The 20,227-nt window shown below is 51.6% G+C and overlaps 1 protein-coding gene across 1 annotated transcript; it reads right to left on the bottom strand.

Moving 5' to 3' along the window:
• Window positions 1-1,221: 1,221 nt before the first annotated feature.
• CLEC4F (C-type lectin domain family 4 member F) lies at window positions 1,222-19,104 on the bottom strand. The gene is made up of 8 exons (XM_040992753.1): window positions 19,080-19,104; window positions 8,411-8,527; window positions 7,061-7,177; window positions 6,657-6,752; window positions 4,879-5,490; window positions 3,090-3,241; window positions 1,990-2,108; window positions 1,222-1,551 (listed from the first exon to the last, which is right to left on the bottom strand). The coding sequence occupies exons 1-8, from the start codon at window positions 19,102-19,104 to the stop codon at window positions 1,401-1,403; spliced, it is 1,389 nt and encodes a 462-aa protein (XP_040848687.1). The 3' UTR covers window positions 1,222-1,400.
• Between the last annotated feature and the right edge of the window lie 1,123 nt (window positions 19,105-20,227).

Genomic DNA, 20,227 nt, shown 5'->3' with positions numbered 1-20,227 from the left:
AGGAGCCAGTTCAAGTCCTAGTTGCTTCACTGTCCTTGAAATTTGTTTAGAAAATATGACTAATAATCAGTTAGTGTACACCAAATTCACATGCCTGACATGAAAACCTCAATACCAGGGATATTACAGTGGCATAGTAAGTGAAGCTGCCACATGTGGTGCCAATATTCTATATGGGTGCCTGTTCAAATCTCAGCTACTCCACTTCTGATCCAGCTGCCTGCAAATGGCCTGGGAAAGCAGCAGAATATGGTGTAAGTTCTTGGCCCAAACCCTGCTCTCTTGTGGGAGACCCGGAAGAAACTCCTGGCTCATGTGTTCAGGCTGGCCCAGCTCTGGCTGCTGTAGCCATTTGGAGAATCAATCAGTGAATGGAAATGCTCACTCTCTCTCTTCAATCTACCTCTGTAATCTCTGTAACTCTGCCCATATGGGTGCTGGTTTGTGTCCTAGCTATTCCACTTCTCATCCAGCTCTCTGTTTGTGGCCTAGGAAAACAGTAGAGGATGGCTCAAACCCTTGGGACCCTGCACCTGCATAGGAAACCCGAAAGAGGCTCTGGGCTCCTGGCTTCAAATCTTCTCAGCTCTGGCCATTGTAACCATTTGGGGAGTAAACCAGCGGAAGCAACACCTTTCTTTCTGTCTTTCCTTCTCTCTGTAAATCTGCTATTTCAATAAAAATAAAATAATTATTTTTTAAAAATGTATTGAGACACAAGGGACATTGAGGAGTCTGGGCCCATGCTGTGGTAGAGCAGGTTAAGCTGCAGCTTGCAATGCCCATATCCTTTATCAATCAGAGTGCTGGTTTGTGTCACAGCTACTCCACATCCAGTCTAGATCCCTGCTAATAAACCTGAGAGCGCAGCAAGCAGGTGGTCTGGGCCCCTGTCACCCACAGGGGAGACCTGGATGCAGTTCCTGACTCCTAGCTCCAGCCTGGCCCAGCCCTGCCTATTGTGTTCACTTGGGGAGTGAACCAGCAGTTAGAGGATCTCTCCCTGTCTATAACTCAGTCTTTCAAGTAAAATAATAAACAAACTCTCTCTGCCTTTCAAGCAAACATGTCTGTAAGACAGAGACCAAGGGAAGGAGAAGCTGTCCCAGGACAAGGAGCCAACACCCACACTCACTCAGACAGCCTTTATTACGGGCCTGCCATCTGGCAGGCCTATGCTGAACCAGGGGACACAGGGGCACTGGAAGGCTCTCCCCTGCAGCAGTCACTGATCCCACTAGGTCCCACGAGAGACACAGGGGAGGGTTTAAACAACAGGACAAAGCCAGAAAACCAAAAGGCCCATAGAAGGCCACAGAGACCAAATTGAGTCTGGAAGCTCCTAGGAGGTCATGGAGGTCATGCCGGCCATTGGAGTGCCCCTTCAGCTGTGCCTGCCCTCAGGCCGCCCCCAGGCCTGTGGGCATCTTGCACACCCAGTGATAGGAGGTATCACAGTCCATATCATTCCACTTCTTCTGGATGTGGACGCAGTCTTCATAATGCCCATTGCTGTGTCGCCAGTTGTCCGGCTGCTTCGCGTCCCACAGTCTGGGAACAACACGGCTTCATTTTGTTAGACAAAGGCAGCATCTCCCTCCCATGCTGGGACACAGGTCTGTTATCTTCCAGGGAACCCAGGACAGGGACAGGGCTGGGGCCCTGCAGGTGGCCCTGCTGGGCTTGCCTCAGTTGCTGAGGGTCCAAGGATAGGGAAAGAGCAGGGTCTATGAAGCTACACTGGCTTCTAAAAGAGAAGGGGTACCTTGGGGCCAGGCCTGATAAAAAAAAGTGGGAAACACAACCATAGGAAGACCCCTCTTGCAAGATACTTGCCAGCCCCTCTGCAGAGGGGTCTTAGGGGAGAACCCCAACCAGACCTGTGTATCCACACCTACCATTCACTCAGCAGCCACACCCACCAGCAGGGTGGGATACACACACAGGACTCAGGCACACCAGGGCAGGGCCACAGGGCGCTAGCCTCACCGTTGGCTCTGGGTGCTGCTGAACGGCGTCCCATCTGTCCAGCGCCAGGACCCCTCCGTGCCGCCATCAGTGAGGCCAATCCAGTGGAAACGGCTGCTTGTGACCTGTGTCAGGAACGCCTGCACAGACAGATCCGTGTTGTGCTTTGCCGCAGGGGGTGGGGAGGTGGAGAGTGGGAGAGACTGGTTCTCCTAGCTGTCCCCTGCAATCCTGGGGTCCCAGGAGCAACAAGGCCACTTCTCTGCAGAGTCAGGCCTGCTTCCTGCACCTGCCAAGCCCTTCCCAGGACCCAAGGTGGGAGTCTAGCCTCATCAGGGAAGTCCAGCTTCTCCCAGGTTGATTAGCTCCAAGGGACAAACAGTCCTGACATGGGACAGACACCAGGCTATAGCCTGATAAGATGTGTTTTCCTAGTCAGCGTGTCCTTTGTCAGGCCTACAACACAAGGGAGAGCCTTGAGGAGTGGGCAGCTGTGTAGGCTGAACTGACCCAGCCCACTGTGGTGCTGGCATCACCCTGGCCAGTTCCAACAAGGACCATGGCAGATGAGCCATCTGGGCAACATTGCCCTTGTGGGTCCCCAGATTCAGACATGCATGTGCCTAGCCTTTTAAGAAAGTCTGGGACTCCTGCTCCAGACCTGCCTGTGACCTCTGGACTGGGAAGGCAGCCCTGGTGAAAAGCAGGGCGGTGGAGGACCACTATAAGAGCAGATCTCTGGCGCCAGATCCTCCTCCCTCCCCTCGGCTGACATCTGTTGGCTCTGGGGTCTCCCTTGTTCACCCAGGACACGGTAAAGGGGAAGCAGGATGCTATCAGGCCTTCTGCCTCCAGTGTAAGGTGACCCTCACAGAGAAGACCTGGGGAGAGGGCACCTTTGCCACACCCACTGGGGAAGGAGGTCAAAGTTCACAAGTTCCACATCACACGACAACTCCCCCAAGCCCGGGGTCTCACACAGCCCTCATACACACCAGCCCAGGTCTGTGTGCAGCTCTCACCTGCTGTAGCCCAGGGCCACGTACAGCATTCACCTGCCCCAGCCCAGAGCCGCATGCAGCCCTCACCTGTCCCAGGCCAGGGCTATATGCAACTCTCACCTGCTCCTCCCCAGAGGTCACCGAAGCCAGGTGGGTTCCCTGGGACACACAGAACTGCTCAGCCTGGTGCCAGGATTTCTTGTCCTCAGAGAAGTAATACAAGTTGCCTCTGTAGAACTTCCAGCCTTCCATGTACGCACGTAGAACTCGAGCTGTGGCCAAGATGGGGAAGGAGAGGAGCTGACTGCAGAGAGTCACAAGTCTGGGGAGCCCTGGGAGCAAAGTCTGGAGGCCACTCAGCTGTCCCCTACCTGGTACCCCAGGAAGTAGCTCCCCAACACTGACTGTTTCCAGGCAACTCAGCTTGGCTACCAGACCCTTTCCAGGCACCTGCTCTCTGCCCCTGACCCATCTGCTCTCTCCCAGCTCATGGCTCCCACCTGACAATGCTCACCTCCAACCTGCCATCCCATTCCTGCTCTTCGCCCTGGAGACTGTGCAGCCACCTCCTAGCCTCACCTAGTTCTGACTCCATCTCCACCTACTGCAGCATCCCATGCCCAGGTATGGATGCCCAGGTGACGTCATCCTCACCTGCTTTGCTTGCCAAATTCTATTTGTTCCCTTTAATTTTCTTTATTTTCACACATTAGAAAATAAAACACACTACACAGTAGGTTCTTCATAGTAGATTACACCTGGGCTTATTCAGACTAGCTCTCAACGTGTCACCAACATTGTAGGGGCTAACTCAGCCAGCAACTGGTGATCAGGTAGCCAATATGTTGACTTAAATGCAATCATTTGCAGCCCTCGGTACAGAAGGTTCAGCCCCTCTGTTCTAAAATTATGCTGAATGGCATTGGTGTCTGTATTTACAGACTTGAATTGAAATGGATCGATCCTAAACAGTGCGGATGTGTGTGTGAGACCAGCTGATGGGAGCCTGGGTCCAGATTTTAAATGGGAGCTCCAAACAGCAGTAGGCAAGTTATTTTCATTCTTTCCATCATGAACTCTTTGCTGTAGGTCACACAGTCAGATCCTTCTAGAAGAACTAAGCCAAGTAACTGTAGGTGATACCTGAATGCATTCTAATAGCTCCATCTGTGCGCACTTGCCCCAATCTTCTCAGCTCCCCCAGCTTTCTCTGTCCCACAGCTGTTTGCCATGGGTCCATGGGGACTCCTTATTCATGTGTGCTTTCACCAAGGTCTGTGGTGCCAGAACACAGCCCATAGGAAAGCTGGGACAGTGGAGGCCTGTGGGACCCAGTTAAGAGGCTCCAGGAAAGAAAAGACGAAAGGCCTCTCCCCCACAGTGTGCTCCTGCCTCCAGTGAGTCCTTGGATGTGCTTTCGTGCTCTCCCTGGCACTGCAGGTGAAGGATTAACTTGCTCCACTACAGCACCAGCTCGAGAACCATCAGTATTCTGCAGCCCCTGCAGGGGCTGATATTGGGTAACACAGTAAGTTAAGCCACTACTTGTGTCATCAGGCTCAAATGCCAGCTGCTCCACTTCCTATCCAGCTCCCTGATAATGAGAAAGCAACAGAAGGTAGCCCAAGAGCTTGGGCCCTTGCCATCCACGTGGGAGCTCCTGGCTACGTCTTGGCCCAGCCCTGCCCCTTACAGTCATATAGGAATGGAACCAGTAAGTGGATGATTGTTGGTGCATGATAAGAGCTGCATGAGGCCCTGGACTGGAGCAGGTGAAGGCTGCTCAAGGCCTAGGGCTGTGGTAAGTGAGAGTTTACCTGAAGGGGGGTGAGCAGAGGCTGAAGGGACAGAAAATCATCCTGCCATGAGACTGACCCTCCCTAGCAGGGCCTCTCCCCACTCCACTCACCTTGCGTCTTGTGCAGCTGCTCCTGGGAAGCCAGGGCAGTCTCCAGGCGACGCTGCTGCTCTGAGACGGCCTGCTTCAGGTCATTCTCCAACACTCGGGCCTGGGAACTCAGCACCTCAGTGTCCGCCATTCCTTGTCTTAAAGTCTCAATCTCTCTGCTGGCTTTGTTCAGCTGATCTCCGAACGCCTGGATCTGGGAAGTGTAGCTGTTGACATCTTCCAGTTTTGCCTTAAGCAGCTGGAACTGAGCATCTGTCTGGGTGGTATGATTTTCCAGGTCTTCTTTCAACAAGAGGATCTCGCTGCCAGCACCTCCCATACGGCCTCTCAGGACCTGGAGCTCAGCAGTGACACTGTCCAGGCTGCCTTGGAGTGAGGTCTGGGTCTGCGAACTCCAGGTGCTGGCAGCCTGGAGTGCATCCCGAACACTCTGCATGTCAGCACTGGCGTTTTCCAGGTGGCCACTGAGCACCTGGAGCTGAGAACTGATGTTATCCACTCGGCACATCAACATCTGGATCTCCCTTCCCCAGGGGCTGGAATTCTCCACGTGGCTTTTAAACATCTGGATCACCTCTTGAACCTCTTTGATATTGTCAGTGTGGGAATAATCTGGAGGGAAGAAGTGGGAAAGGCAGCCCTGTCTGGGTTAGCCAGAGTGTGCTGGGCAACCATGCAGACACAGCCCTGAGTGTCCCATCACTGCCACTAGGTCTGGGAATGGGCCAGTTTAAAACTTTAGAAAAAGATGACTGACCTATAGTTACAGTGGCAAATCCACAGATGCTGGGAGGTTAGGGGAACAGGGAGGATGTGGGCACTACAAAGCCACAGGTCAACTTTTGGGAGTGCAGGATGATGAATGTTTATTAATCTGATATAGTGACAGTCACCACATTCACATATGTTAAAACTGAGCAGCCCATATGCTTTAAATGTGTGCACTATCCTGCGTGCCACTCTACCTCAAGACAGCTCAATTTTGTGGTGAATAGTCTTTCTTAAGTGGGCCTTGCAATGTCTCAGTGGCTAAATCCTTTCCTTGAATACGCCGAGATCCCACATAGCCCCTGGGTTGTATCCAGGTTATTCCATTTCCCATCCAGCAACTTTTTATGGCCTGAGAAAATAGTAGAGAATGGCCCAAAGCCTTGAGACCCTGCACCCACATGGGAGACCCAGAGGAGGCTCCTGGCTCCTGGCTTCAGATGGGTAAAGCCCCAGCTATTGCAGCCACTTGGAGAGTGAACCAGCAGATGGAAGATCTTTCTGTCTCCCCTTCTCTCTGTAAATCTGCCTTTCCAATAAATATAGCATAAATCTTTTTTTTTAAGTTTTTCTCCAGGTGATGCTGCCAATAGATTTGCATATAATAGTTACGTGTTTACTTCCTACAATTTACAATAGTATTTTCCCCTGAAACATGTAGGTACAAAAGCTAAGTAAATAATGAGGTACTGCCATTTGGGATGTATCAGAGGTTATAGCTTAAAGAACTAAACTTTACCAAATACTCAAAAAGTGAATCTGGATGAAACTGACCGTTAAATACTTTCATTAGCCACACACACACACACACACACACACACACACACACACACACACAATTTCACCTCAAACTGCCAATGCAGTTACTGTTTCTGGAAAGATTATTTTTTACGACTGGGACAGTAGCACCCACCAGGGAGAGGCTCAACCTAGGGTCTGAACAGTTGAATGCTCCCACTCCCTCCCAGCTCCTCCATCCCATGCCTCCCACCCCTGCCATGGCTACTCACTATTGGGATCCACAGGTGACTGCCCAGTTGCATTGTCTCCCAGAAGCATGGCTTGAAGCCTTTGGGCCTCGGGCGCAGGTCCTTGGGACTGCAGAGCTGAGAAATCCATTTCCTGAGTCAGTGCAACACCAAACCCAAGTCTGGGAGAGCAGGCTGCCCTGGGTCCCATAAGGGTTTCAGAAGGATGGAGTAAGTACTAGGACCCTCTCTGAATATTCATTATGAACCCCAGTTCTTGGGAGACTCCCCTGAGGACAGCAGCCTATCTGTATGGTTTGGGCCTGGGACCAGGAATGGATGGGCCCCTCTGGGAAGAGAGAGACTCAGAGAAAGTGCATCTGGGGCCGCTGGGCCTCTGTGCAAAAGGGAGATACTCAGAGGGCTCAGGTCAGCTGGGGACTTACCCATCACAAAGACAGCCACCAGATAGGAGACTATGATCATGGCCAAGAGCACAATGGTGGCCTGGACAAACCTCAGCCTCCTTAGGGCAGCAGGAGCTTCAGGTGTGGAGTCTGCCCCTGCAGGAGAGAAGCCAGGGCCCTGGATTTGAGAAGGTGCTGGGTGGGCCAGCCGGCGTCAGCCCCACTGACTCAGTCTCCATCTCCAGGTCCAAGCTAGGGTTATGAGAACAGCTGCCACACTTGTCACACGTGGGTTACAGAGAGGGAAGATAGGGTACTTGAACTGATTGCAGGGAGACAGCTCTGCATACACGGTGGTACAATCCAATCGGGGGCCCTCAGCACCTGCAGGAGTTTCACAGGTGCATAGGGCATGGAATAGGGCTCAGAGGGAAGGACAGCAAATGTGTGGCTTGAATGAAAGGAGGAAAGATGAGAGGGAGGGCAAGAGAGAGGAAGAAGGGGAGAGAGGAAGAGTGGGAGGACTGAGCCTGCAGACCTACAGTCAGTCTTGCTCATGAATCCTGTGGGCAAAAGTCACGGGCTTTGGAGTGGCCCTGCTGCTCCCCTGTCCATGCTAACACAGGTTAGTCCCAGAGCCTCCTCTTCTAGGTCCAGAATGTTCTCCCTGGCTTGCCTGTTCGTGTTGGGGACTGTGAGCAGAAATGAAGGGTGCACTGAGAAACCCACCCAAGGTGCAGAGAGAGAGACCAGCTCCAAGACCCTGCAGCCTCATCAGGTTACAGAGCTGAGATTCAAAACCAGGTCTATCTGGGTCCAGCATCATAGGACAGTGGGTTAAGCCACTGTTTACAATACTGATATTCCCTATTACAGTTCGTTCACATCCCAGCTCCTCTGCATCTAGTTCCCTGATAATAAGCCTGGGAAAGCAGCAGAAAATGGCCCAAGTACTTGGGCCCTTATACCCACATAGGAGACCTGAATGGAGCCCCAGGCTCCTGGCTTTAGTCTGATAAAGCACTGGCCTTGACAGCTGTTGGAAGCATAAACCAACAGATGGAAGATCTCTTTCTCTCCCTCTTCTGTAACCCTGCCTTTCCATTAAGTGAAATAAAAGAAAGCCAAATCAAGCTCATTGGAATTCAGAGTTCACCCTCTTTTCCTTGTCAGGTAGCCATCTCTGAGGGACAGGGTCTGGGGAGCTCTCACAGGACTGTGCTTAGGTGTCTGTCCTTTGCCCCTCTCACCTCCTGCCCTTACCTCTTAGGCTGGGAGAGGGTAAGTTCTGGCCATCCAGGCTCAGAAATGGCAGCAGGCTGGTGAGGGCGGGGGTGGGAAGCAGGCTGGTAGTCCCTGGCTGGGTAGGGTCGGGTCCAGCCTCCTCACCTTGGGGCTGAAGGAAGACACACTGTTCCTCTGTGCAGAAATGGACGGTGTCACTGCTCATTGCTGTGGCCTTCATCCTCCGACACTGCTCCCAGCCTCTGGCTCCAAAGGGTTGACCTGTGGGACAGGCAGGAATGAACACAGAGCTGAGAGACCCGGTTTTTATATGCAGCAGACAGGGGTCCCCAGCACCCTTGCAGCTCTGCCTGCCCCCTGCTGATTATGCATAAATTCACCCTAGATTGGCTCCTCCCCTCAGGGCTCCGTCCAAGGCACCGATCTGCACACAGTCCCACCCTCTTCCTCTTCTGAACAGCTCCTTGTCTGTGTCCATCAGCATCTCAACCTCAGCCGTGCTCGCCCCTTGCCAGTCTGAGTCACTCACCTGTTCTGTGTGCTGGGACTGCAATGTGGACCTCTAGTTTGCAAAGAAAACATCCGTGTACCTGTAGTTGACCCTGAATCCCAGCCTCAGTCTCTCTGAAGTAAAAGAAGCAACAGCCGGGGCCCACGCGATAGTCCAACAGGTCAAGCCACCACCTGCAACATCAGTATCCCATGTGAGCACCAATCCCGGCTAATCCACTTCCCATCCAGATCCCTGCTAATGGCTTAGGAAAGCAGTAGAAGATGATTCAACTGCTCAGAACCCCTGCATCCAGGTGGGAGACCAGGATAAAGTTCCTGGCTTCTGCCTTCAGCCTGGACCAGTCCTGGCTATTATGGGCATTTGAGGAATGGACTAGCATGCAGAAGATATTCTCATTCTCTCTCTCTCTCTCTGTTATTCTGCCTTTCAAATAAATAAATAAATCATATATATATGCAAAAGTACTTCAAAAGCATACATAAAATGGAACTAGAAGATGACCTTATTTTTGTGCAAGAATTTTTAAGTCCCTGATGAACCTTTCTATGGCCTCTTCATCTGACTGTATCTTTTCCAGCGAGCCTGAAGGGTAAGTCTAGTGTCTAGTGCCAATCAATGTGGGAACTGCAGGGGTGTCATGAAGCTCCCCAAGATTGCAGTCTGCCAGGTTGAAGTGTTCACCCGAGGTGGGGTGATCCTGGAAAACACAGCTGTCAACCAGGGCCATCTGCTTTGGGGGAGTTGCCATCCATACAAAATGGCATTGTTGGGTACCCAGTTGGGTCAGAAGTGGTGTCCCAATATACCAGGCAGTGCCCAACCTGACCAAGATTGCACCTTTAGCTGAGAGGACTCATGCCCACCCCTCCAGCTGATGAGGCTCTCAGGACTAACTCAGAGGAAATATGTACAAACCTGGTGCCCAGCTGCTGCTCTCTCATGAGAACCAAGAGCCACAACTTCCAGGAGGAAGTCCTGCTGCTCCAGGGCCTTCATTGGCAGAACAAGAAGGATGGTGTTTGTGGGAAGTGCCCTGAAACGAGCCTGACATCTCCTGATGTTCAACTAGCTGAACTCAGCCTGAGTGTCCAAAGCCAGATCTGGGGACTTAGGCAGTTCTTGATCCTTGACTTCTCTCTCCCCATTACTTCAGACGGCCACAGTCTCACTGAAATGGATCAGGCTGAACACAATGAATAAAAAGGGTTTTTTTTTAAGATTTATTTTTATTATTTTTTCATTGGAAAGGCAGATATACAGAGAGGAGAGACAGAGAGGAAGATCTTCCGTCCGATGATTCACTCCCCAAGTGAGCACAATGGTCGATGCTATGCCGATCCGAAGCCAGGAGCCTCTTCCGGGTCTCCCACGCAGGTGCAGGGTCCCAAAGCTTTGGGCCGTCCTCAACTGCTAACAAATAAAAAGTTGAATATACATTAGCTGTCAGTACCCATCAGAGCAACCCTGACAGCCGTCAGTCACAACCTTGCCAATGTCTTATTCCATCTGCATTGTGTTGGGGTTTTCTCCCTAATTTCACCCTCGGTTCCTATGCCCCATTCTCATGGCTTTTTCTTTTCTTTTTTAAAATCATCTTTCTCTCTTTTAAAGGTTGATGTTCTTAATTTATTTGAGAGGTATAATGGAAGAAAAGGCACACACATGTGCACACACAGAGCAGAAATGGGGGTGGGAGGAAGAAAGACAGAGAGAAGGAGGGATAGAGGAAGGGAGAAAGAAAGAGAGAATCTCCCCCCTGCTGGTTCGCTCCCCAAATGGCCATGAAGATTGGAGCCGGGCCATATAGAAGCCAGGAACGAGGAATTTCACCAAGTCTCTCCCACATGGGTGTCAAGGCGCTTGGGCCATCTTGTGCTGCTTTCCCAGGTGTGTTATCAGACAGCTGGGTCAGAAGTGGCACAACCGGATCATAAACTGGTGCTCTGATATGGGATGCTAACATTGCAGGAGGTGCCTTTACTCACTGTACCACAATGCCAGCTCTACCAACATCTTTTTCACAAGAGTTACCCTTCCCTGAGTTCCTGGGTACTAACTTCAATGGCTGTTGACCAGCTCCAATGGTGGAGAAACCTCCCTCTGAGATGGGCCAGGAGTGCAGCTGTGATGTGATGTGATCTGCAGTTGATGTAGAGAGGGGAGCAAGCATGTACCTGCACCTGGCTCGGAATGCTATGTAGGTATACATGCATGCATATGCCTGTGTGTGTGTGTGTGTGTGTGTGTGTGTGTGTGTGTGTGTGTGTGTGTGTATTAAGCTGGTCAGGGGAGACATACGGAGTATAGGGCACAAAGCTGCCATCTGCTGGCCTTTTACCTCCTGACTATCGGAAGCTGTCCTTAGTCTGAAGGTGCTATTTCTGGCCCAGCCACCTGTTCTGCCTGAATCCCCAGCAAGCCCTTCTCCTCCAGTTTGGATGGGAGCTGCAGGAGCTGCCCTCTCTTCACCCATCCCCAATGCCTGTCAGATACCAGGAATCCACAGAGCAGAAGAGCCTGTTTCAGTTTCAATTCCCCATATACAGGAAGGGCTGCGCAGGTACCCCTGGGGGAATCAGTTCCTTCCAGAGAGTGGTAGAGTTTGCAAAGCAGAACCCTGGGATCCCTTGCTCAGCTGGCAGGGAGGAGACAGGGTCAGCCAAGGAGCAGAGTCTCCCTGGCTAGCTGCAGCAGGCCTCCCCCGCTTCCCTTCCTGGCCCCTCCCCCTGCCCCCCAGCCCCAGCTGCTACATCTCCCCTAAAGCAGAGAAGAACGTTCCAGAGCTTTCTCTGTTCCCTGGCACTTCCTCCAGTGATTACAGAACCACTGCACAGCTGGAACTGTCCCAGTGCAGGCTGCAGAGATCTGGGTTGCGGGAAACCCAAATAGCAGTCACTCACGTGCCCAAATGGCTTCCTCTTGCCCTTTAAATAAAATTCAGTTTCCATGTGACTTTGGGGTCCTAGCATGAGCTGCCTCACCCCGCTTTGGTCCACATGCTGTGTTCTTTCTTTGCATTTTCTGTTCCCCCTTTCTTTCCTCATTTCCGTCCTGTGACCCTGCTAAGTGTCTAAAGCCTTCTCATTATTCAAGGCACGGTTTACCTGCTGCTCTCTCAGAAAGGCCTCACTTTGGGGTCCCACAGAACAACAAAAAGCATTTTGCAGGGGGTGGTGGTGGAGTGTGGGCTGGAAAGTAGAGGGGGGCACTGCGGAATAACAGGTTAAGCTTCCACCTGCAGCACCAGCATATGGGCACTGGTTCAGGTCCCAGCTACTTCTTTTTTTTTTTAAGATTTATTTATTTTTATTACAAAGTCAGATATACAGAGAGGAGAGACAGAGAGGAAGATCTTCCGTCCAATGATTCACTCCCCAAGTGACTGCAACAGCTGGTGCTGCACCGATCCAAAGCTAGGAACCTGGAACCTCTTCTGGGTCTCCCACATGGGTGTAGAGTCTCAAAGCTTTGAGCTGTCCTCGACTGCTTTCCCAGGCCACAAGCAGGGAGCTGGATAGGAAGCGGAGCTGCCAGGATTAGAACCAGCGCCCATATGGGTTCCCGGCATATTCAAGGTGAGGACTTTAGCCACTAGGCCATGCCGCCGGGCTCCAGTTACTTCACTTCTAATCCACTTGCCTGCTAATGGCATGAGAAAGCAGTAGAGGATGGCCCATGTCTTTGGGCCCCTGCACATGTGTGGTGGGAGACCTGGGAGAAGCTCCTATCCCTAGCTGTTGCCACCATCTGGGAAGCAACCTAGCAGATGGATGATCTGTCTATCTCTCTGTCTCCCTGTGCTGTTCTTTCAAATAAACAATCTTTAAAAAAAGAAAGAAAGAAAGAAGCATTACTTTTCAGAGAAAGAAATATACCAGCTATCATTAAATAATATAGGTGGTTTTCCCTTAAAATAAAGTCATTCATTTTAAAGTTTAATGATTCAAAAAAAGTGATTTTAAGAAATAGAGAAATTGGTTGGAGAGGAGGGGAGAGTTGGGGGGGCCTGCAGTGGGAGAGGCAGAAGGAAAAGAGAGAGAACTGAAGGCCTCAGCAAGGTCCCAATGAGGCTGCTCTGCCTGCTGGCTGGGGTCCTGGCTGGGTGCAATCTGCAAGGGAGCCCACGGCACCCCAGAGTCCAGGGCCCTACCCTGACCAGCTGGTGACATTAGGATGGTGCTGCTCTCCCAGGCTGCTTTGTAAAGGACAGAGCAAGTGCTGGACAACCAGCAATTTAGACAAACACACACCAGGGAATAGCTAACACTCCAAAGTACTGGGACGATAAAAGCAAACAAAGCAAAGCATATACAATGACAGAGAAAGATCAGACAGATAGCTAGAGCACAAAAGAGGAAAAAAAATTTAACGAGATTTTCAGTGTACACAATAGTTCATATCGGTCAGTGCAGGTGACTCAGGTCTGTTCCTTTTTCATATCTGAAAATGTATGTGTAACTTCTCAAGTGTATCTTATTGCCACTTGGAGCAAGAGCAGGTCAAGCTCTGTTAGCATGCACGTCAGAACATATAACAACGCAACAGCCTTCTCACCTGTCCCTGACTCCCAGTTCCACAGTGGACCATGGGAAGATCCCCAGGATCCCAGCAGAAACACTGTGGAGTGTATGACCTGAGGAGCCACCACAAGAGCGTCTTGCCCACCCCTCAGGGAGACAAGTCTAAGGCACTGAGGATGGGGAGACATGTCCTGCATGGCCTACTGCCAGCAGACACAGGGTGCAGTGGCCAACTGGGAAGTTGGCTCTGCCTATGGGAAGGGTAGGCCAACACAGGACAACACAGCAACACTACTACCACTTGTGAGGGCCTGCTGGGCTCACTGGCTGCAGGATAGGATACAAGCTCCAGCTAAAAACATCCTCACTGACTTAGGTGCTTTTCATTTCTTTTTTTTTTAAAAGATTTATTTATTTTTATTGGAAAGTTAGATATACAAAGAGGAGGAAAGACAGAGAGGAAGATTTTCCATCCACTGATTCATTCCCCAAGCGGCCACAACTGCTGGAGCTGAGCTGATCCAAAGCCAGGAGCCTGGAGCTTCTTCTAGGTCTCCCACACAGGTACAGGGTTCCAAGGCTTGGGTTGTCCTCAACTGCTTTCCCAGGCCACTAGCAAGGAGATGGATGGGAAGCAGGGCCACCAGGACACAAACCAGGGCCCATTTGGGATCCTGACTCATGCAAGGCAAGAACTTTAGCCATTAGCGCTATCCATTTCAGGAAGAAGCAATGGCTGAGGGCAAGGCTTATCAGAGGACCGGAGTGCACAGCAACCCAGGAAGGGCAGGAAGACACAGGGGTGCAGAGGCAGCCCTGGGAACCCAGCAGTCTGTGCCCCTGCTGCCCTCCCCCTGCACACCTCACCTCTCCCTGCTGGCCACAGCCCTCATGGATGTCACCTCCTGTCAGCCTCACCACTGTGCTAGTGTGTACAGGCACACCAGGGCAACCCCTCAGCGTTTCTCTAACTCAGGACATCCAGCTCAGCTTCACTTGGTCTCCTGTCTTTTATTATTTAAGATTTATTCATGTATTTGAAAGGCAGAGTGGGAGATAAAGACAGAGATTACTCATCTACTGGTTCACTCCTCACATGATCACAATAACTAGGGTTGGGTCACATGGAAACCAGGAATCCAGGTCTCCCACATGGGTGGCAGGGGTTCAGGCAGTTGGGCCATCTTCTGCTGACTTCCCAGACACATCAGCCAGAAACTGGATGGAAAGTGGAGAAGCTAGAACTCAAATTGGTTCTCCCATACAGGATGCCAGTGTTATAAGAGGCAGCTTAACTCGCCCAGCCACAACCCTGATCCCTTGTTTTCCCTCTTAGCTGCCTCAAACCCTCGGCATTCCCTGGCTGGGATTTTTCTCCCAGAGAAATGATCTGCTTTTCCCAAGTCATGGCTCTTTCACACCAGCACCAAGAGGAGTCCCTTTCTCACTAGCCTTGTTCTGGTCACCTGTCAGCTCTGTGGGTGAGGGAGCATCATGGCCAAACATATGACCTACAGGAACAGACAGATGTTATAGACACTCAGCCCCTGCAGGAGGCCCAAGCAAGGCTGAGCAACACAGGGTCAGCCTCGGGAAGCAGGTACTATGGTAAGAATAGGACAAGGTAGGGTCCGGCAGCATGGCCTAGCAGCTAAAGTCCTCACATTGAATATGCCGGGATCCCATATGGGTGCCGGTTTTATTCCCGGCAGCTCCACTTCCCATCCAGCTCCCTGCTTGTGGCCTGGGAAAGCAGTCGAGGACAGCCTAAAGCCTTGGAACCCTGTACTCACATGGTAGACCTGGAGGAAGTTCCTGGCTCCTGGCTTTGGATCAGCACAGCACCGGCTGTTGCAGTCATTTGGGGAGTGAATCATCAGACAGAAGATCTCTCCTCTCTGTATATATCTGATTATGTAACAAAAATAAATAAATCTTTAAAAAAAAAAAAAAAGAAGAAGAGGACAAGGTGGCCAGTAGCTGCTGGAGTAGCTTCCCAGGCTGCCAGGGAGATGAAACCTGTGACATTTAAAACTGAGCAAAGAGCAGCCAGGATCGAGTTGGGAAGGAATAGCTGGATGGATCTGGGGAGAGAAGGGAACTCATGTTACATCTTTGTGGCCCAGGAGCTTCAGAGATGTGGTTGTAGCACATGATATTTCAGGCCTTACAGAACAAGCCTACCTGAGCCCTCACTGCTGGGCCCTGGGGACTTACAATGGGGCACTGCCCATCTCAGATATGGAAGGAGAGTGCCCTCTGCCCTGGGGTGCTGGGCAGGGCCTACCCCTGTTTCTCTCTGCTCCCTTTCTGTTGCAGGGGTCCCTCCTTAGAGCCCTGGCTCAGCTCCTGAACGTGCGATTTGGACTTATTACCAAGGATGGACATGGCTGGGGGGTTGCCCAGGGCCTGCCCGAGAGGGAGAATCATTCATGACAATGGCCTTCTGGATCTTGCTCTTCTAGAGCCCAACTTAAGCTGTTCTTATGCTGTGGCATTTCCAAGGCCCACCCTTCCCTCCTCCTTGTCAACTCCGACCCTCCACCTGCTTCCTGAGGATGCCCCAGAACTTCATGTCTAGGAAACTGCACTGCCTTCCCCCATGCATTCACCTGTGAGTGCGAATGAAATGAGAAAGCACACAAAGAGGCTTGGCCTAGGCAGCATTTTATCCTAAAGAAGGACTGGAGTGAATTCTAGAAGGTATCAAAACGATGCTGCCTTGCATGGGCCACAGGAAATGTGGAGGCAAAGGCGTGGCGTGCCCAAACTGGCAAGGAAGAGGGGCTGGGCCAGGGAGAATGGGTGGAAGGCAGGCAACAGAGTTCATTGAGTGAGTGGTGGGGAGAGGTGCAAGGGCTGGCCCAGCACCGCTGGAAACTCGTGTCCTTGTCACCAGCCCTGAGCCAGATTAGTGCATCCCCAGGGAAGAAAAAGTTCAGCTTTTGAAGGATTCAGATGGAGAGGCTCATAGCAGCATGTCAGGGCCAAGGTCACCAAGTACAGCCCACTCTCTGCCAGCAACACTCCCAAGCAGCAGTGGAAGTGGCTGGGATCAGTCCCAGTACGACTCAGCTTTCATGCAAAGATGAGAGTGCCTGAGCACGGCCCCAGACTGCAGGTCCTGCCTACTTCACCAGGGCCATGGGAACTACAGGTTTGCTCTTCCTTTCCTCCCCACCCGACCCCAAGTTCTCAGCATTCCAGCTTCCCCTGTGGGTTTGGCGGGATGCCAACCAGGGCATCCTGGAGTCTGGGGAAGAGAGAGGCATTTCTGCAAATTGGTGGGGTGCAAATCTGCCAAGGTTCTGCTGGCATAAGGGCTGCTTACAGATGAAACACAGACTTTCGTCGCAAGAGGCGTCCTTCCAGGACCGCAGTGGGGCACCTTGATGCTGACACACTGCTCACTCTTCCCCATGTTGTGCTCATCTGGAATCCAGAACCTACCCAGCAGAAAAGCACAGAAATACCGAAGTATAAGGCAGAAAAGCTAAGAGCTTCTTTCTAACAAAGACACATGCCCCTTCTTGCTGGCTTAGGGCCTAGCTAATGGCATGGCCCATTTTTTACACCTGAGTCTAAGAGGGAAGGCATTGCTAAGACCTCAACCTTACAAACCTCCACCCTGACCCCAGTCAAGGTCCAGCCAGACCACTGCTCTCCAGCCCTCACCAACACCTAGACTGAAGATAGGCTCCCTGAGCATACACCTCTTCCCCACCACCTGCAAGCACCTGTTCCACTGGGGGAAGTCAGGCTGGGACGGAGGGCTCTGCTGACTCACCTCACACTCCAGATGTCGTTGAAGAGAGTGCCATCTTCCCAGTTCCAGGACCCCTTGCTTTCTGCTACAAGTCTGCCCACCATCTTGTATAGAAACTTCTGGAAGGGAGACACCACCCAGAGTTAGCAGGCCTGTGTCTAGGTGTCCTTCAGCTGTCCCCAGAGGCATTGCAAACACTGGTCTTTCTCAAGCTACTTCCAGCCCTTAACCACAGCCCCCAGCCCCAAGCCCGTCTTCCAAGTTCTGATTTGTCCTTGCCTGGTCAGGGCTGCAACTTTCCTGCGCCTCAGCAAGCAGGTGCCAGGGAACTAGGTGAATCGGCTACACTACAGAGCAGTGACCCCTAGGGGACAGTCTGGAGAATGGAGAATGACAGTCTTAGCCAGACCCCATGCTGAGTCCCTTGTACCCTCTCCTCTTTTTTTTTTTTTTTTTTAAGATTTATTTATTTTTATTGGAAAGTCAGATACACAGAGAGGAGGAAAGACAGAGAGGAAGATCTTCCGTTTGCTGAATCACTCCCCAAGCAGCTGCAAAGACCAGAGCTGAGATGAACCAAAGCCAGAAGCCTTTTCTGGCTCTCCCACACAGGAGTAACTTTGGGTTGTCCTCGACTGCTCTCCCAGGCTACAGGCAGGGAGCTGGATGGGAAGTGAGGCCACAGAGATTAGAACTGGCACCCATGTAGGATCCCAGCATGTGCAAGGTAAGGTCTTTAGCCAGTAGGCCACCACGTCAGGCCCTCTTTCTTTCTTCTCTCCAACAGGTACCCTGCCTAAGCAGGAATGGTCTGTTAAAAGGCTAAGGCCCAGTGACGTTCAGTGAGTCTCCCAAGATTCTAGGACGATTCAGAAGGCAGGCTGGGGCTCTAGAGTCTCCTTTGGAGCCCAGGCTCCAACCTGCTCCACTTCCCCAGCTCCCTTTTGGGTGGAAAATGGCTCATTTCTGCTGCTGACAGAATCTTTCTGTGCACCTGGGGTGTCCTCATCCAGCTGTGAATAGGAACCCAGGGGCTGTGCGTCCTGCCAGGCAAAGGCGTGTAGCATGAGCACACGACTTGCCTTGAACACTTCCCCTGTCCCAGCAACCACAGGAACATGTGACAACCAAGTCCCTTGCCTCCTAGGTCCTTGAATAGCCACAGTGGGAGAATCTGCCCCACCCAGCTCCGGAAGCCCTTGTTACACACAAGTGGCACACATGAGAAATAATTCTTCCTTCTGTTGTTAGGTTATTTCTGTTTGCGGACTTCCGGTGCCACAGCATAATCTTGCTCATCCTGAGACAGCTGGGGACACCTTCCCTTCCCACCTGCTCGTTCTCAGACGTCACAGAGGTCAAGTGTGAATCCCTGGATATTCAGAACTGCCAGGCACTGTACTAGGCCTTTGTGAGTGTGGGAAAAGTAGTAGAAATTCCCCTTGTAGTACTTTCAACCCTGAGAATTCATCTGCAGAGCAAGGGGCTGGGCTGAGCACTGGGCTTCCTATGTTCTTGGGGGGACTGGCTAGCAGGGTGCTTGAGTGAGCAACAAATGAGGCTGGGCTCTGGAGTCTGGGGCTCCCAGAAATCTGGGGACACTATCTTGAACCCTCAAAGTCTGCCTAGGACATAGCCTCTGGCACTGAAGAGGAGAGGGTAAGAGAAATTGGAGCACAGTCTGTGCCCTGAAGGAGAAGCAATTCCTTGGCCACAGCAGTGGCACAGGCCCTGGTTCTCAGGTCAGGGGCAGAATGGGAAAGGAAGAGTCCGGGCCAGGACAGACCAGAACCTCTAATACACCTGGCTATGGGAACCCATGGTGGACTCTGGCCCCTCCCCCAGCAGTTCCCCTCCATGCCTGGTGCTAATCCCGCTCTTCTTAACTTTCCAGTCCCTGCCTGCTGAACTCCTCCTGCTCCCACCTCCCCAGCCCAGTGGGCACATGGCTGAACCAGGGAAGGTCCCGTGAAGCCCCTGTCACCTTGCAGGGCTGCTTCCTGAGTCACTTACCATGTCGCTTGAGCAACCTGACCATGTTCTCCAAATCGCTCTGCAGAGGATTGTGGCATTTAAAGCACTGACTATATCCAAATCCCCTTCCAACTCTAGGATTTGGTTGTTTTACTCGTGGACTTCTTCCCAATTTGGTGTCAAGGCATGGATCTCTGTGCTGGCCCTCTCCATACTGGTGTTCAGCATCAGGATCTAAGAATATACTCAGCCCAGGCTGGCATTCACCACGTGAGCCCTGATGCCAGCCGCCGATGCTGTGCTGCTGCACTTGAGAGCCTAGCGAGGTGATGTTCACACGGCCTTGCAGCAGCTGGGCATCGGTCTTCACATCTGAGATTCTGTCCACAATCCAGGGGTCTGGGGTTGAGAAAGCCAGGAGGTGGGCTGAGGCAGCATACAAGTGGGTGATCAAAGGAAGGGAAAGGGCAGGTTCAAGATTCCCTAGGTGCCAAGACAGCCTGAGGACCTGCCACCCACCCTCCAGTTGTGAATGTAAGGCATGGCCACTTGCCACCTGTCACAAGATCTAGTGGAGGCAGACAATATGGAAGTTGATAAAACACAAGCTTTGGAGTTGGTGTCATAGCATAATAGGCTAATCCTCTGCCTGCAGAGCCACCAACCCTTATGAGTACCGGTTCTAGTCCTGACTGCTCTACTTCTGATCCAGCTCTCTGCTTACAACCTGAGAAAGAAGTAGCAGAGGATGGCTCAAGTCCTTGGACTCCTGCACTCACAGAGGAGACCCCAGAAAAAGCTCCTGGATCATGGCTTCAGGTCAGTGCAGCTCTGACCATTGTGGCTATTTGGGGAGTGAATCAGCAAATGGAGGATCTCTCTCTCTCATTCTCTCTCTCACTCTCTCTTTCTCTCTGCCTTTAAAATAAATAAATCTTTTTTTAAAATTAAAAAAAAAAACCACAGGCTCTCTATGAGACGGCCCCACAGACAAGCAGAAGCAGGGAACTGGACTTAGTCACTTTTCTTTTACATACTGATCAACATATTTTTACTTTATTTGAAAGGAAGAGAGAGAGAGAGAGAGAGAGAGAGAGAGAGAGAGAGAGAGAGAAGAGACTTTCACCTACTGGTTCATTCCCCAAATGTCTACAAGGAGCCTGGGATTGAGTTGGGTCTCCTGCATA

Source organism: Ochotona curzoniae, unplaced genomic scaffold (assembly GCF_017591425.1).
Source record: "Ochotona curzoniae isolate NIBS_2020 unplaced genomic scaffold, NIBS_Ocur_1.0 contig_883, whole genome shotgun sequence".
Classification (NCBI taxonomy): Eukaryota; Metazoa; Chordata; class Mammalia; order Lagomorpha; family Ochotonidae; genus Ochotona; species Ochotona curzoniae.
Note: the sequence above shows the minus strand (reverse complement) of the source record. Positions and strands in the feature narration are given on the sequence as shown.

Bases quoted from the DNA above. Each gene is read 5' to 3' on its own strand.
- CLEC4F (XM_040992753.1), bottom strand. From the start codon at position 19,104: ATGGTCAGGTTGCTCAAGCGACATG. The intron at 5,491-6,656 runs GTGAGTAGCCAT...TCTTCCCTCCAG, and splicing joins GTCACCTGTGGATCCCAATA to ATTATTCCCACACTGACAAT. The intron at 3,242-4,878 runs GTGAGTGGAGTG...TCTTGGCCACAG, and splicing joins GCAGCTGCACAAGACGCAAG to CTCGAGTTCTACGTGCGTAC.